This window comes from Eurytemora carolleeae, unplaced genomic scaffold (assembly GCF_000591075.1).
Source record: "Eurytemora carolleeae unplaced genomic scaffold, Eaff_2.0 scaffold4, whole genome shotgun sequence".
NCBI lineage: Eukaryota > Metazoa > Arthropoda > Copepoda > Calanoida > Temoridae > Eurytemora > Eurytemora carolleeae.
Genome location: NW_019396191.1, coordinates 818,941 through 832,483, shown reverse-complemented (window position 1 = coordinate 832,483; position 13,543 = coordinate 818,941). Strand labels below are relative to the sequence as shown.

At 33.2% G+C, this 13,543-nt stretch overlaps 1 protein-coding gene across 1 annotated transcript in view; it reads left to right on the top strand.

The window, feature by feature from the left end:
* The first annotated feature begins 5,795 nt into the window (after window positions 1-5,795).
* LOC111697754 (uncharacterized) overlaps window positions 5,796-13,543 on the top strand; it is a 16,951-nt gene continuing 9,203 nt past the window's right edge. Inside the window, exon 1 of the mRNA XM_023467859.1 lies at window positions 5,796-6,103. Coding sequence (XP_023323627.1) covers window positions 6,001-6,103 — 103 coding nt within the window. The 5' untranslated portion in view covers window positions 5,796-6,000. The remainder of the gene's footprint in view (window positions 6,104-13,543) is intronic.

Genomic DNA, 13,543 nt, shown 5'->3' with positions numbered 1-13,543 from the left:
ACCTTCTCCTATCCATCCTAACCTTCTCCTATCCAACCTAACCTTCTCCTATCCAACCTAACCTTCTCCTATCCATCCTAACCTTCTCCTATCCATCCTAACCTTCTCCTATCCAACCTAACCTTCTCCTATCCAACCTAACCTTCTCCTATCCATCCTAACCTTCTCCTATCCATCCTAACCTTCTCCTATCCAACCTAACCTTCTCCTATCCAACCTAACCTTCTCCTATCCATCCTAACCTTCTCCTATCCATCCTAACCTTCTCCTATCCAACCTAACCTTCTCCTATCCAACCTAACCTTCTCCTATCCATCCTAACCTTCTCCTATCCATCCTAACCTTCTCCTATCCAACCTAACCTTCTCCTATCCAACCTAACCTTCTCCTATCCATCCTAACCTTCTCCTATCCATCCTAACCTTCTCCTATCCAACCTAACCTTCTCCTATCCAACCTAACCTTCTCCTATCCATCCTAATCTTCTCCTATCCATCCTAACCTTCTCCTATCCACCCCAACCATCTCCTATCCAACCCAAATGTCTCCTATCTATCCCAGCCTTCTCTTTTCTAACCCAACCATCTCCTATCCAATTCTTTTAACCAACCTAATCGCATCCTAACCTCCTTTCTTAACTCCCTTTTCCCCCAGAACATCGAATCTACCCTTTTCTTTTCTAGGGTATGGTTGAGCCTATATAAGGAAACATGAAGTTACAACATAAAAACTAGATTTGCATACTATAGCAAGGTGTGTTTAGATAGACCCCTCACACAACCCTACACACAACTTTACACACATACACAGCGTGTAGCTTATACACTCTACATGCTACATTTAGGCATACACCCTGGCTCCACCCCATTCAACCCTCACTTCAAACAATAATAGAAATTGACATTTTGAAAATATGCGAAAAGAAAATCAAATGTGACGTAACTGTACACCATGTTTTATCTTTATTAATGCGCAAAAAATAGAAAAGTGAGAATTGGGCTAAAAGCCACCAAGACAAATTACTTGCGTCGACATTTCCATTTCCTTTTCTTGATGCCTGCGTGTCACATTTTTTCTTGATAAAATTTAAATATAATTACCTCCCGAGGTATGAGTGGTGACATTTTACGGAATTCTTCTGTTCCCGTCAACTTTCTGTCTGTGTGCACTGTCAGACTCGTCAGACCATTCTGTTAAGCGCGCATTTATCCTGGTTTTTCTCGTGCATTTCCTTGTGGTTCCTTGATGGTTGTTTGCCGGGTTGTAGTAAAGGCCTATATAGGTGTAAAGCCTATTAAGCCTATAGCCATGAGCTTGATAACCCTGTGCATACTAGACCGTATGTATGAAGTGAGAGGCTTGTTCATTAATTTTTACACAATGTCTAAACCTCTAAACATTTTGTTTTTCTGTCTAAAAAGTGTAAAAGTTGTTATAGGTATAACCTACACCGGATGAATGTTTACATACGTTTACATGAGGGGGGGGGGGGCATATTTTTATCACTGTCCTGCTTGTGTGGTCTTTGCATAGGTCGTGATACGCGGCAAGCAGTGCTATTCTGTCGTCTTTCAGTTCAAAATAAAAAATGGCGATGGGTCGGGTGCGCTTTTCTGAAAATTTTACTGAATCTATTCACAGTTAGACGTTTAGAAGATAAATATTTTGAGATATTGAGAAAAGGAGTGGATGCATTTCTGAGGGTTATAACTGTTAAGGTGTATTAAATGTACAGATTCTTTACGTTTTCTGAATGAATTTAAACCTTCGGTTTTCTACACAAATTATTCACGTTAAATGGAAAATGTATAACGAGTAAAAAATACCGTACAGTGAGTAATAAGAAAGTTGTGAGCTTTGCCTTATCTTTCAAAGCCTATATTTGCGAGGCCATTCAAGCTTTGAATAAACAATACACTGCCTGATTCATCGGCCTGGTTTTCGGCTGTAAATCCCACCAACTCATGCTGCAAGTAGAGAAGAAGGAAGTTTTAGATTCACGTGAAAGCGTAGGTTGGTTGCAATTTAACAGTTTTATACAGTTTGGTTTACACTTCATTATCTCATAGACACATTCTTCGCCCTTCTTTAAATGGTTAAGTAGATAATTGTTACCAAAAATATAAACATTGCATCCTCCCCCTCGACCCCTTGANACAGTATACGAACCAGTGATTAAGATCTATCGAAAACTTGGGTGGGAAGGAAGGAGAGGGGGGGGTTTGATGGGGATGCTACGTACGAGTACAGAGGAAGGAAAGAAGGATGTATGTGGGAAGAGAAAGGGGGAAGGGGCGGGGGGAAAATGTCATCGTGAATTTCTCTTTTTCTATCTTAGAATTTTCTTCAATCTTTAGCTAACCATGATTGGTCACAACGTTAGGACTTGTAATTAGTACAGAAATTTATAGAAGAAAAAAATGGTTGATTATTTCAAACTACATGGATGGAATAGAAAAGGATAAAAAGAGGGGCGGGTTCATTTTTTCCGTAAAATTCACATTTACTTCCAAATTAACGAGCTAAAGAATTATTATATGGATGAGATTCCCAGATAGATAGATAGATAGATAGATAGATAGATAGATAGATAGATAGATAAGAATAAAGCTTGAGAACACCATCTGGTCTATATGAAATCCATGTCATCAAAAAAGCAACCAACGGTTTTAGAAGGGTCAAAACCTTAATGGACAAAACACCGTAAAATGTAGACATTTTAATCTCCAAATAATGGACTTGCGATCTATTAAAAACAATAAATCTTCAAAATTTGCTTAATACAGAAATGTATTTGACAATAGTGGAGTGTGGAGCAGGATTTCACTATCGAATCTGTATGGTTTTCAAGCCAAGCACCCATGACTTCATCACCATAGACGTGTACTGTTAAAGGAAAAGCTTATAAAAAAAATGTTTTATCAAAGTTCATATTAGCCGTACACTTTTCGAAGATTTTATTCTTTACATTTCGTAGATTTGTTACTTTTCCAGAATTTGACATTTCTTTCTGCATCGAGAATTAAAATAACTTCAAGGGAACGAGTGAGCTAGGGGGTTTAAGGCTTCGTGGGTCATTTGTTTTGAATCATAAGAAGTCCAGCAGGTGCGGGGGGGAAGGAGGTCTCTTAAGTGTACTGTTTAGCATGAAAGGATTAAAGAAGGGGGGTGGGGGAGGAGGGGTAGGGTAATAGCCTAGCGGGGTTTATGCCCCAAAAAGTTTAGTTTGTTCAACACAGTTTTAATGGCTCAATTTGGGCTGTTTCCTTGCATCGAGAAGCAAATACAAATATTTGGAGGTTTTTTTCTTAGAGTAGAGGAGACATTTTCATGGGAAATGAGGCATTGCAATTTTGAAGGGTAGAATTTTTTTCAGTTTGCCGTGAACAATTAAATTCAGTAAAAGATATTTTTGACCGAGACGTTTTTTTTGTTTGTTTATATTTTGATTGTAGAAATGTTAAGGGCGTGGTTTATAAAAGTAATCTGATAATAGTTTTCAATGACGCTGGATTTTATCTATTTTCACGCGAGGCTAGGCGTGTAAACTGAATGCACTACAATGCACATTTTTAAACAATTAAAAGTAGAATTATATCAAGAATAATTAGATTTTCTCGCCCTAGTATATTTAGTATATTGTACAAAGTGTATTGTAAACAAAATTATAAAACATATCGAAAACTTATTACTCTATTAGTATAGAATCTCGTATTGTAACTTTTATTTATCAAATTCTATCAAATGCTATAAATGAAAATCGGAATGATAGAAATAGCTGAAAAGTTTTTATCAGGGTAAAGCATAATTTGATGATAAACGTATAACAGAATTATGTACTTATTTGATAGGCATAGTGCATACAAAAAAAATACTTGTTACAATTGCTATTTTACGAACTTACAGGTCGAAAATACACATTTTTACATTGTACAGTTTTCTATTATTAGTTTTCAAATAATAACAGGTCGAAAATACACATTTTACATTGTACAGTTTTCTATTATTATTATTATTCAAATAATAACAGGTCGAAAATACGCATTTTACATTGTACAGTTTTCTATTATTATTATTTAGATCAAAACAGGTCAAAAATACACATTTTTCATTGTACAGTTTTCTATTATTATTATTCAAATAATAACAGGTCGAAAATACGCATTTTACATTGTACAGTTTTCTATTATTATTATTTAGATAATAACAGGTCAAAAATACACATTTTTCATTGTACAGTTTTCTATTATTATTATTAAAAAAATAACAGGTCAAAAATACATGTTTTACATTGTACAGTTTTCTATTATTATTATTCAAATAATAACAGGTCGAAAATGCACATTTTACATTGAACAGTTTTCTATTATTATTATTATTCAAATAATAACAGGTCGAAAATACGCATTTACATTGTACAGTTTTCTATTATTATTATTTAGATCAAAACAGGTCAAAAATACACATTTTTCATTGTACAGTTTTCTATTATTATTATTTAGATAATAACAGGTCAAAAAAACACATTTTTCATTGTACACTTTTCTATTATTATTATTCAAATAATAACAGGTCAAAAATACACATTTTTCATCGTACAGTTTTCATTATTTTTATTCAAATAATAACAGGTCAAAAATACATGTTTTACATTGTACAGTTTTCTATTATTATTATTCAAATAATAAAAGGTCAAAAACACATATTTTAATTTGTACAGTTTTCTATTATTATTATTCAAAAAATAACAGGTCGAAAATACACATTTTTACATTGTACAGTTTTCTATTATTATTATTTAGATAATAACAGGTCAAAAATACACATTTTTCATTGTACAGTTTTCTATTATTATTATTCAAATAATAAAAGGTCAAAAATACATATTTTACATTGTACAGTTTTCTGTTATTATTATTCAAATAATAAAAGGTCAAAAATACATGTTTTACATTGTACAGTTTTGTATTATTATTATTCAAAAAATAACAGGTAAAAAATACACATTTTTCATTGTACAGTTTTCTATTATTATTATTCAAATAATAACAGGTCAAAAATACACATTTTACATTGTACAGTTTTCTATAGATCCTAGTTATATAATTGTATATTGATTATACACAATAAACACAACTTTTCATAAATTGAATGTAATATTATTATAAAATCAACTTGTAACCTAACTTTACACCCGCTGTTTAATAAACATTATTATTCTTGTTAAAAAAATTGCAAATCATATTTTCTTTATTTTCTTTTGTATTTTCCGAAACTTAAGTTGGAAAGAATAAGTTTTGTGTAATAGTTGTTAAATATTCTGAATAATGATTCATAACTATATCAGCTGTTTTGTAAAACACTTGTTAAAAAAATAATATCATTCATTCTTTTAATTGTTATGACTAAACATCAAGCAAATGGAAAAAAAGTTCTAACTTTTAGTTAAACTATTATTGGTTAAATAAATTATTTTTCTTGATATATTTTTTAAAAATTTCAAAAGTTAGCCTTAATCGTTTGCGCCTTTTTAACCATTTCGGCTGATTTAGAAAAATAGGAAACCCTTAGTTAGACCCTAGTATTAAGAAAAAACATGTGGTAAATTTAATTTTAAGGTTAATATGCTGCAGCCATTGTTTTCTGTCAAACTCCATGTTTAACTGCTCTGTACACACGTGCAATCGGAGGAATATTTTAAACTTTTTAAAATTATACTTTTCATAGATATTTCCGTTACCTTTCACACCACCCCGTTTATAATATTTTCGTTAAAAATAATTTAATTTATTTTCAGGTTCGGCAAACTTTGACGAGTCTCAAAAACTAGGAGGCACTAAACCGAATGTTCGTCGGAGAAAATCGTCATTCGTCCATTCCGTGTGCTGTGATACTTGTTCCTTATGTTCCAAATGTCCTTGTTCGTCCCCTGCCGCCCCCCGCCGGCCAGGGGCATTTAGAGACTCAGGGGGTACATCACCTCATATCAGTGAGCCTTACATGGCCCCCGATAAAAGTTGGGGTAGAGCCCCAGAGAAATTATTTAGTCAGAGAAATGTTCTGCTTTTGTCATTCTTCCTAGTCATCCTCGCTTCAAATACAGGTACAGCATATAACACTACAGTACAGTGTACTTCAATCGTATTACAATATTTCCCGCATTTCTTAATAACTATCTTGGCGGATTTTTAGAAGGATTGGACTCGTGTACCACTATATACACCTTGCTTTAACAATATTAAAATAAATTTGTATCTTATACATGGACTAAAAGCTGATAACCCACAAAGTTTGATCGATATTTCAATTTTTTAGATTTTAGTTTTTTATCTTTTTTATTGTATGTCTGGGGTGAGTGGTGAGGATCGTATGGAACGGTTTTTAGAGAATTACAAAGAATATTCTGGTTTTTTGTGCCATTTCCCCTTGTTTTGTTATGTTGAAGATGGGTGAGAGGATGAGTAGAGAATGTAGTCTAACCGCGCACAAAAACTCGACAAATAAACAAACAAGCATGAAACCTTTAAAATTATGTTCGTAACAAATAATATTGATAAAAAGTTTATTTTCATCCAGAATTTTAGGTCGTAAATTTCAAACCGAGTGTTGAACTAAAAAATGTTGTAAAACTATTTTACATTGATACCTTGTCCTGATTAATCTCCGGCTTATGTCGATCAATAGAGTATTGACAATTAAAAAATTGTCCATGATGAAAGATGATTTTAAAACTTTAAATTTGTTTGATTTCAATTAATCCCCAATCAATTTCTCTGTAGCTACAGAGTTCTGCATTTACTGAAATGAGCAGATGTATTTCAGCTGCTTTTATAGTAAACAGTGGTCATTAGTATTGGTAGAACTGGACTCAACAACTGACACCCTCCCCTTATTAGGTTGGTCCTTATGTCTCCTAAGATATCATCAAGGCTATAAGGGTGTAAAAACTACTTTAGTAAAACGCCACCCAAGTTCAGTATTGAGTATTTTATCCGCCTGGCTTGCCCTGTGCCCACTATTCGCCGTCAATATCCTTGAATTGTGTCCGCCGTGAGATGAATTCAGAGCAATTTGTTCATATAGATCCACTGAAATTGTATACGTCTCCGCCGTGGGTACATTATGGTTAACTTTGCCATGTTCTGATTTCTGGCATCGTGCGTCCATATATCCGCCGTTTATCTTATATCCGACGTGGACCCATTTACTCATATATCCGCCGTGTACCTATATATCCGCCGTATACCTATATCCACTGTGTATTCGTGGTGTTTAACTAGTAAGTGTGTCTTCTGTCTATGTTTAGATTTTGTTATTATTTTGACATGTGGTGTTCCCCATAGAGGTGGAGGTAGCATAGTGGATAGATTCAACACCCAGAAAATATAATATAGTTTACTTAAATATATTATAGTTTTACTGAAATATATTAGAGGAGGGGGGAGGTGGGGAGGGTACCGGTGTACCGTCACCAACTCTATTCTATTCTAAACTAAACTCCAGTACTCAATACACCTTCTAACAGGGAAGATGACGCCAGAGTGATACATTAACATGGATACCCTGCATCCCGCCTCCAGGGGGTACCACGCCCCCTTCATGTGCCCCGCCCACCGTGGCAGAAACAGTGCTAATGAACGCGATGTTAACAGTGAATTTCTAACGTGGATATCATCTATTTTTGATTACAAATATGCCGGTAAGTAAAAAAATATTTTGTTTATTTAAAATTTTCTTTAACATAAAAAAAACTTTTTTCACATGATATTAAACAGATATGTTTGCCCTATCTTGCAAACATTTGATGAAAGTAAAACAAGTCACAAACATGCTTTTTTTCTCACACAATAGACAGATATATAGACAGACAGATGGACAGATAGACAGATAGACAGAAAGCCAGATAGACAGAGAGACAGATAGACAGATAGAAAGAGAGACAGATAGACAGATAGACAGATAGACAGATAGACAGATAGAAAGAGAGAGAGATAAACAGATAGACAGATAGATAGACAGACAGACAGACATGTAGAAAGACAAACAGACTGAGAAACAGACAGACAGACAGACAGACGTAAAAACTAAAAGATTGTCAAGCATCAATTGGATCGTGACGGACAAAACTAAAGTTAAGATTAACTAAGTATGAGTCAAAAATTTTTTATCTAATTTTAAAACGGTCAAAGTTTCGGAATAGATTAGCTGGCTCGCCCCCTATCTACAGGTTTACAGATAAGACGACTTTTCCTGTTTCTTCAACTAATTGGTTAATAAATTCAGTTAAACCCAGTTCTTATAAATCTTTCTTTAACATGATTTTGGATGCGCTAATGGGACACTTAAATTCAAACGTATATGAGTAAAAAAAAACTCCATTTTGTTTTATATGGGACAACACAGTTTCCTAATCTTAATTTATATATGACAAAGGTGGCCGTTGGGTATTTAGTATTGTACATTTCAGAGGGGGGGGGGGGTTGTAAGGAAGGTGGTCTTTCATCCTTAAACCAATAGCCATGGCGGTTTAACAAAAGCAAACTAAGACTCGAATTTATGACTCTTTTTGTGCTAAGTGCGCTCTCCTTTAGTTCAAATTAGGTTTAACAAATACCTAACATTCACAGGACCCACACACAGACAAAACAAATTGTCAAAAAAATTAGAATTTTCAACAGAAACTTGGGAGATTTCGCGCTTGTTAAGAAAATCCAATATGGTGTCGGGTTAAAGATTACAATTCGCGGATTTGTTGAATTAAGCTCCGTGTTGGTATTGAACCTGCCTGGTTAATACTTTATTAGAATTGAACTTTTACCCGCATTCTTGAAGAGGAGGGGTGGAAGAGGGGGTAATCAAATAGTTTAACAACGGATAACCATACAAACCGACTTCAAAAATACCCGTAAAAAAAAAACAAAGTACTTTGAGCCAAAAGAAAAGGAAAGACAGAAATATTTAAATTTTTTAATAATCCGAAGAGGAGGAATTTGTAATGGAAAAAAATGATCAAATCTTCATTGAACTGGAGCCTCGTGGACCATTTACTGCAGACCTGCATACCATTATATAGACTTAATAATTTAATTCATTAATTTAAATTGGAAATATTTTTACCATTGAGAACCATTAGGACTTTGATCCAAGCCGATTCAAGTTTAAAATGTCCTATTTCGTGTTCATAGACCCAGCATGAAACAGACATTAAGACAAACACAGGCTGACAAAACAGACAAGACATGCAAAGATTTTGAATTTTTTAAATATTTAACTTTTATGTTGAGATGTTCACAACAACATATTCATTTTTGGACAGTTTTTTATTATAATTATTAATATTATTATTGTTATTGTTATTTTTATTGTTATTGCTATTTTTATTGTTATTGTTATTGTTATTGTAATTGTTATTGTTATTGTTATTGTTATTGTTATTGTTATTGTTATTGTTACTGTTATTGTTATTGTTATTGTTATTGTTATTGTTATTGTTATTGTTATTGTTATTGTTATTGTTATTGTTATTGTTATTGTTATTGTTATTGTTATTGTTATTGTTATTGTTATTGTTATTGTTATTGTTATTGTTATTGTTATTGTTATTGTTATTGTTATTGTTATTGTTATTGTTATTGTTATTGTTATTGTTATTGTTATTGTTATTGTTATTGTTATTGTTATTGTTATTGTTATTGTTATTGTTATTGTTATTGTNGTTATTTGTATTATTGTTATTATTATTATCATTATTTTGTCCCCAGTTTTTTCTTTCGTGATTTTCTGTGTATAAACAGTACAAATAAACAGTAGTAGAAAGGATAAACTTCTCCAAACTTGAACAAAAATAGATATTATACCGATCATGATCCAATAAAAGTTGGAAGGAAACTGAGAAAAAAATCTATTTGTGGCTGGACTATAAATACTTTGAAGGAAAAAAAGAAAGAAAAATATTACATTATTTAGAGGGGAAATATTTAGGATATACATAATATTTTAATAATAATAGGATCTATCTGGGAATATTTAGGATATACATAATATTTTAATAATGATATGATCTTTCTGGGAATATTTAGGATATACATAATATTTTAATAATGATATGATCTTTCTGGGAATAATCATGACTTTTTCGCTTGAACTATATTTAAGCCTTTTAACATTTAAAAAAAATAACAAATTTTTCAGATTTGCCAGTTTTCACCATTTATTTAGATATTCATTTATTCATTTAAACACTTTTCCTTCATTCATTCCGGCATTCTTTAATTTATTTATTCTCCTACTTTCAAAAGTTCATGATACCTCTAAAACGAACATTGACCCCCCCCCCCCTCATTGAGAGCTATCTCTATTCACAGATTTAGTTCCCCCCTCCCACGCAAAACTGCTGTGACGTCATATATCCTTCATTCAAATCTTATTTGAGTTTTAAACTAGCAATTTAGCTTTAATTACCTGGTTTAAGTAGCTCAAATGGCTACATTTACATCTATATTTAGACAAGTTTGAATTTTTAAATGATCTAAAAGGTTTCACAATTTTTGTAGACTTCTTCGTATCTTACTGGGGTCGAAATTAATGAATAGCTAAAAGTTGAACTAGTTACAAATAGTTAATCCACTTCTTTATAAAGAAGAAAATTAAATCAGACAACCATTTAATTTTCTAAATATTTCCACCCTGAAGTTGCAAAAATAAATTCAAATGGTTTTTAATTTTGCGAGGAAAGTTTTCAGACAAATTATTTTCCCATTTCAAAATTAGTCTCCACTTTGCCAGTTGTTCAATTAATACCATTGACGTGGCAAAAATAAAGTTTTAAAAATGAAATTGCAACTTTTCCATGAAATGTTTTAAACAGTTGGAAAAGTTAAACTTGTTTTTGATAATAATAAAATATTTTTTAAACTATATTAATAACGATTTAACACTTTAACTAAAATAAAATTTAACTCCTTCACGAAAAATTTGATGAAATGTTTTAGAGAAACTTCTCATATTTTGAACTACCCCCCCCCCTTGAATCAGATTTCTTATGATTTTAATATTTATCCTGGAACTTCAAGTGTTTATGTCTATTCACACATAAAGCTGAGTAAATAATTTGCCAATCAAAACCCACCGGTTTAATTCCTGATTTCCCCTTATATTCCCCACACCACACTCCCGCCCCGCCCCACCCTCTTTTTAAGTTGAAAGTGTCCGTCAATTATCTATCTATCTATCTATCTGTCTGTCTATTTATTTATCTTTAACTTCTAAAATATGCATGGTTTAGAAAGCCGATAAAAAATCCGCTTTGTGGTCTGGTTGTCTAATGTTTAATTTGTGTCTCTGTCTAATTTATGTTGTCTGTCTAATTTTGTTGTTTGTTCAGTTTATGTTGTCTCTGTCTGTCTAATTTTGTTGTTTGTTCAGTTTATGTTGTCTCTGTCTGTCTAATTTTGTTGTTTGTTCAGTTTATGTTGACTCTGTCTGTCTAATTTTGTATGTTTGTTCAGTTTATGTTGTCTCTGTCTGTCTAATTTTGTAAGTTTATGTTGACTCTGTCTGTCTAATTTTGTATGTTTGTTCAGTTTATGTTGTCTCTGTCTGTCTAATTTTGTATGTCTGTTCAGTTTATGTTGTCTCTATCTGTCTAATATTGTATGTCTGTTTATTTTTTGTTGTCTGCCCAATTTATGTGGTTGTTTAGTTAATGTTGTCTGTCTTATTTATGAAGTACATTTTATGTTGACCCTTTTTTAACACTTTAACCCGCCCGGCCATATCTATTTAACTAAAATACTTTTAAATTCTGTTCAATACCTCCACCCTTTCCAAGTAACGGAGACAAATCTACTAAACAAAACTTTTCTTTTTTCAAATTTTTCTATTTCCATAATCGGAGTTCATGAGAATATTTCGCTGTTTCACTACAATAAATATATTCTTTCTTGATTTTAAACTTTAAACGCTGAATATTTAAATGTTTTATAGATTTAAAGGTTTAAGGTTATTTAAGGTTTAAAGTTTTGAAGGTTTAAAGTTTTGAAGGTTTAAAGTTTTGAAGGTTTAAAGTTTTGAAGGTTTTAAGTTTTGAAGGTTCAAAGGTTTAAATGTGTGAAGGTTTAAAGGTGTGAAGGTTTAAAGTTTTGAAGGTTTAAAGGTTTAAAGGCTTGAAAAGGGTTGTGAGAGAGCTTCCATAGCTTATTCAGGTGTGTCATACCACAGGGGCGTAGCCTGCAATGGTTATTAGAAGGGCAGACCCGGAAGGGGGCATTTAATTTCTTACTTTTAAACCTATAACACGGATAAGCAAGGTTGTCGATGGGTGGGGATGGGGGGGGGGTGGTAACGTCTATATTCCATTAAATAGACTTATTAAATTCATATCGGAATTAAGTTTAAATTTTGTCCAAATTGTTAAATTTTCTAGGATTTATAAATTTGTGAATAACGATATATACTGATAGGTTTATATATATAATGGGGATATTCATACCCCCCTCCCCTTAAATACCAGCTGCCCCCCCAAGACGTTGGTTAGTAAAGGGCTGGGGTGTAGCATGAATTATATTAAGGACTCTAATTATTCTTAATAATCTCCAGATGTAGAAATTTCAATATTTCTTCTCTGGTTCACTTAAAAGTCCGGCTGCAAAGCTAAATTATAACTTATCAAACCTTCTGCTTTACATGCATATTTCTTTATGAAAGAAATACAGAGAATCCTTTAAAAACTTCTTAAATCCATATCATTCGTTCTAATTAACAGTGCTTATCTAACTTTGACCATTCTCTCTCAGACCCCCCCTCCTCCTACCCGCAGTGTAAAGGGGGGGGGATGCCCGTCTAAAGCCTAATTTCCGTATTGTTCTCCACATAACTGGTAAGAGGGGGGTTTATACAGGGGGCGCATAACTACACTGTGCGTACACGTACCTAAAGGATTTCCCGTTTTCCGTGCACCCTGCAGGTGGCGCTATGCTCTGTTGATCTCACCTGCGCGGTGCGCGCCACCTGCTCCCTTCTATCCTCTCCTGTGCGCCCTGTGCACCTTGTAAAATCATCTCTGATGTTCATTTAAGAGACATGACGTAATGGTTCTACACTTGATACAGACACTGCGCTAAAACATGATAGATATACCTAACAATATACTTCTCACAATATGTTGTATATCTGTAATGAAATGATAAACTAATTTTTTTAACTCTGAGAGTAGTACTTAGCTATAATTTACATGTCAGACACTTATGACAGCAAAACCTTGAATTTAGAAGACCATGTCAATGAACGCCCCCCCCCCCCTGGTTCGTGTCAGGAAACGCCTACACTCGATGTTATTTATGCAGCAGACTAGGAAAGGGGCGGAGTAGCAAACTTTGCTGCCACAAGAACAGGGGAAATTAAAAACCTGTTAAATATTAATTAACAAATTAAAAAAATGACCTAATTGGATTTGTTTTCCCCTTTGAATTAAACACCACGATGCCCTTTTCCCCTACCCTAAACAGAGCTAACCCCTTTCCCCTACTCCCCCTCCTTTCCCCTC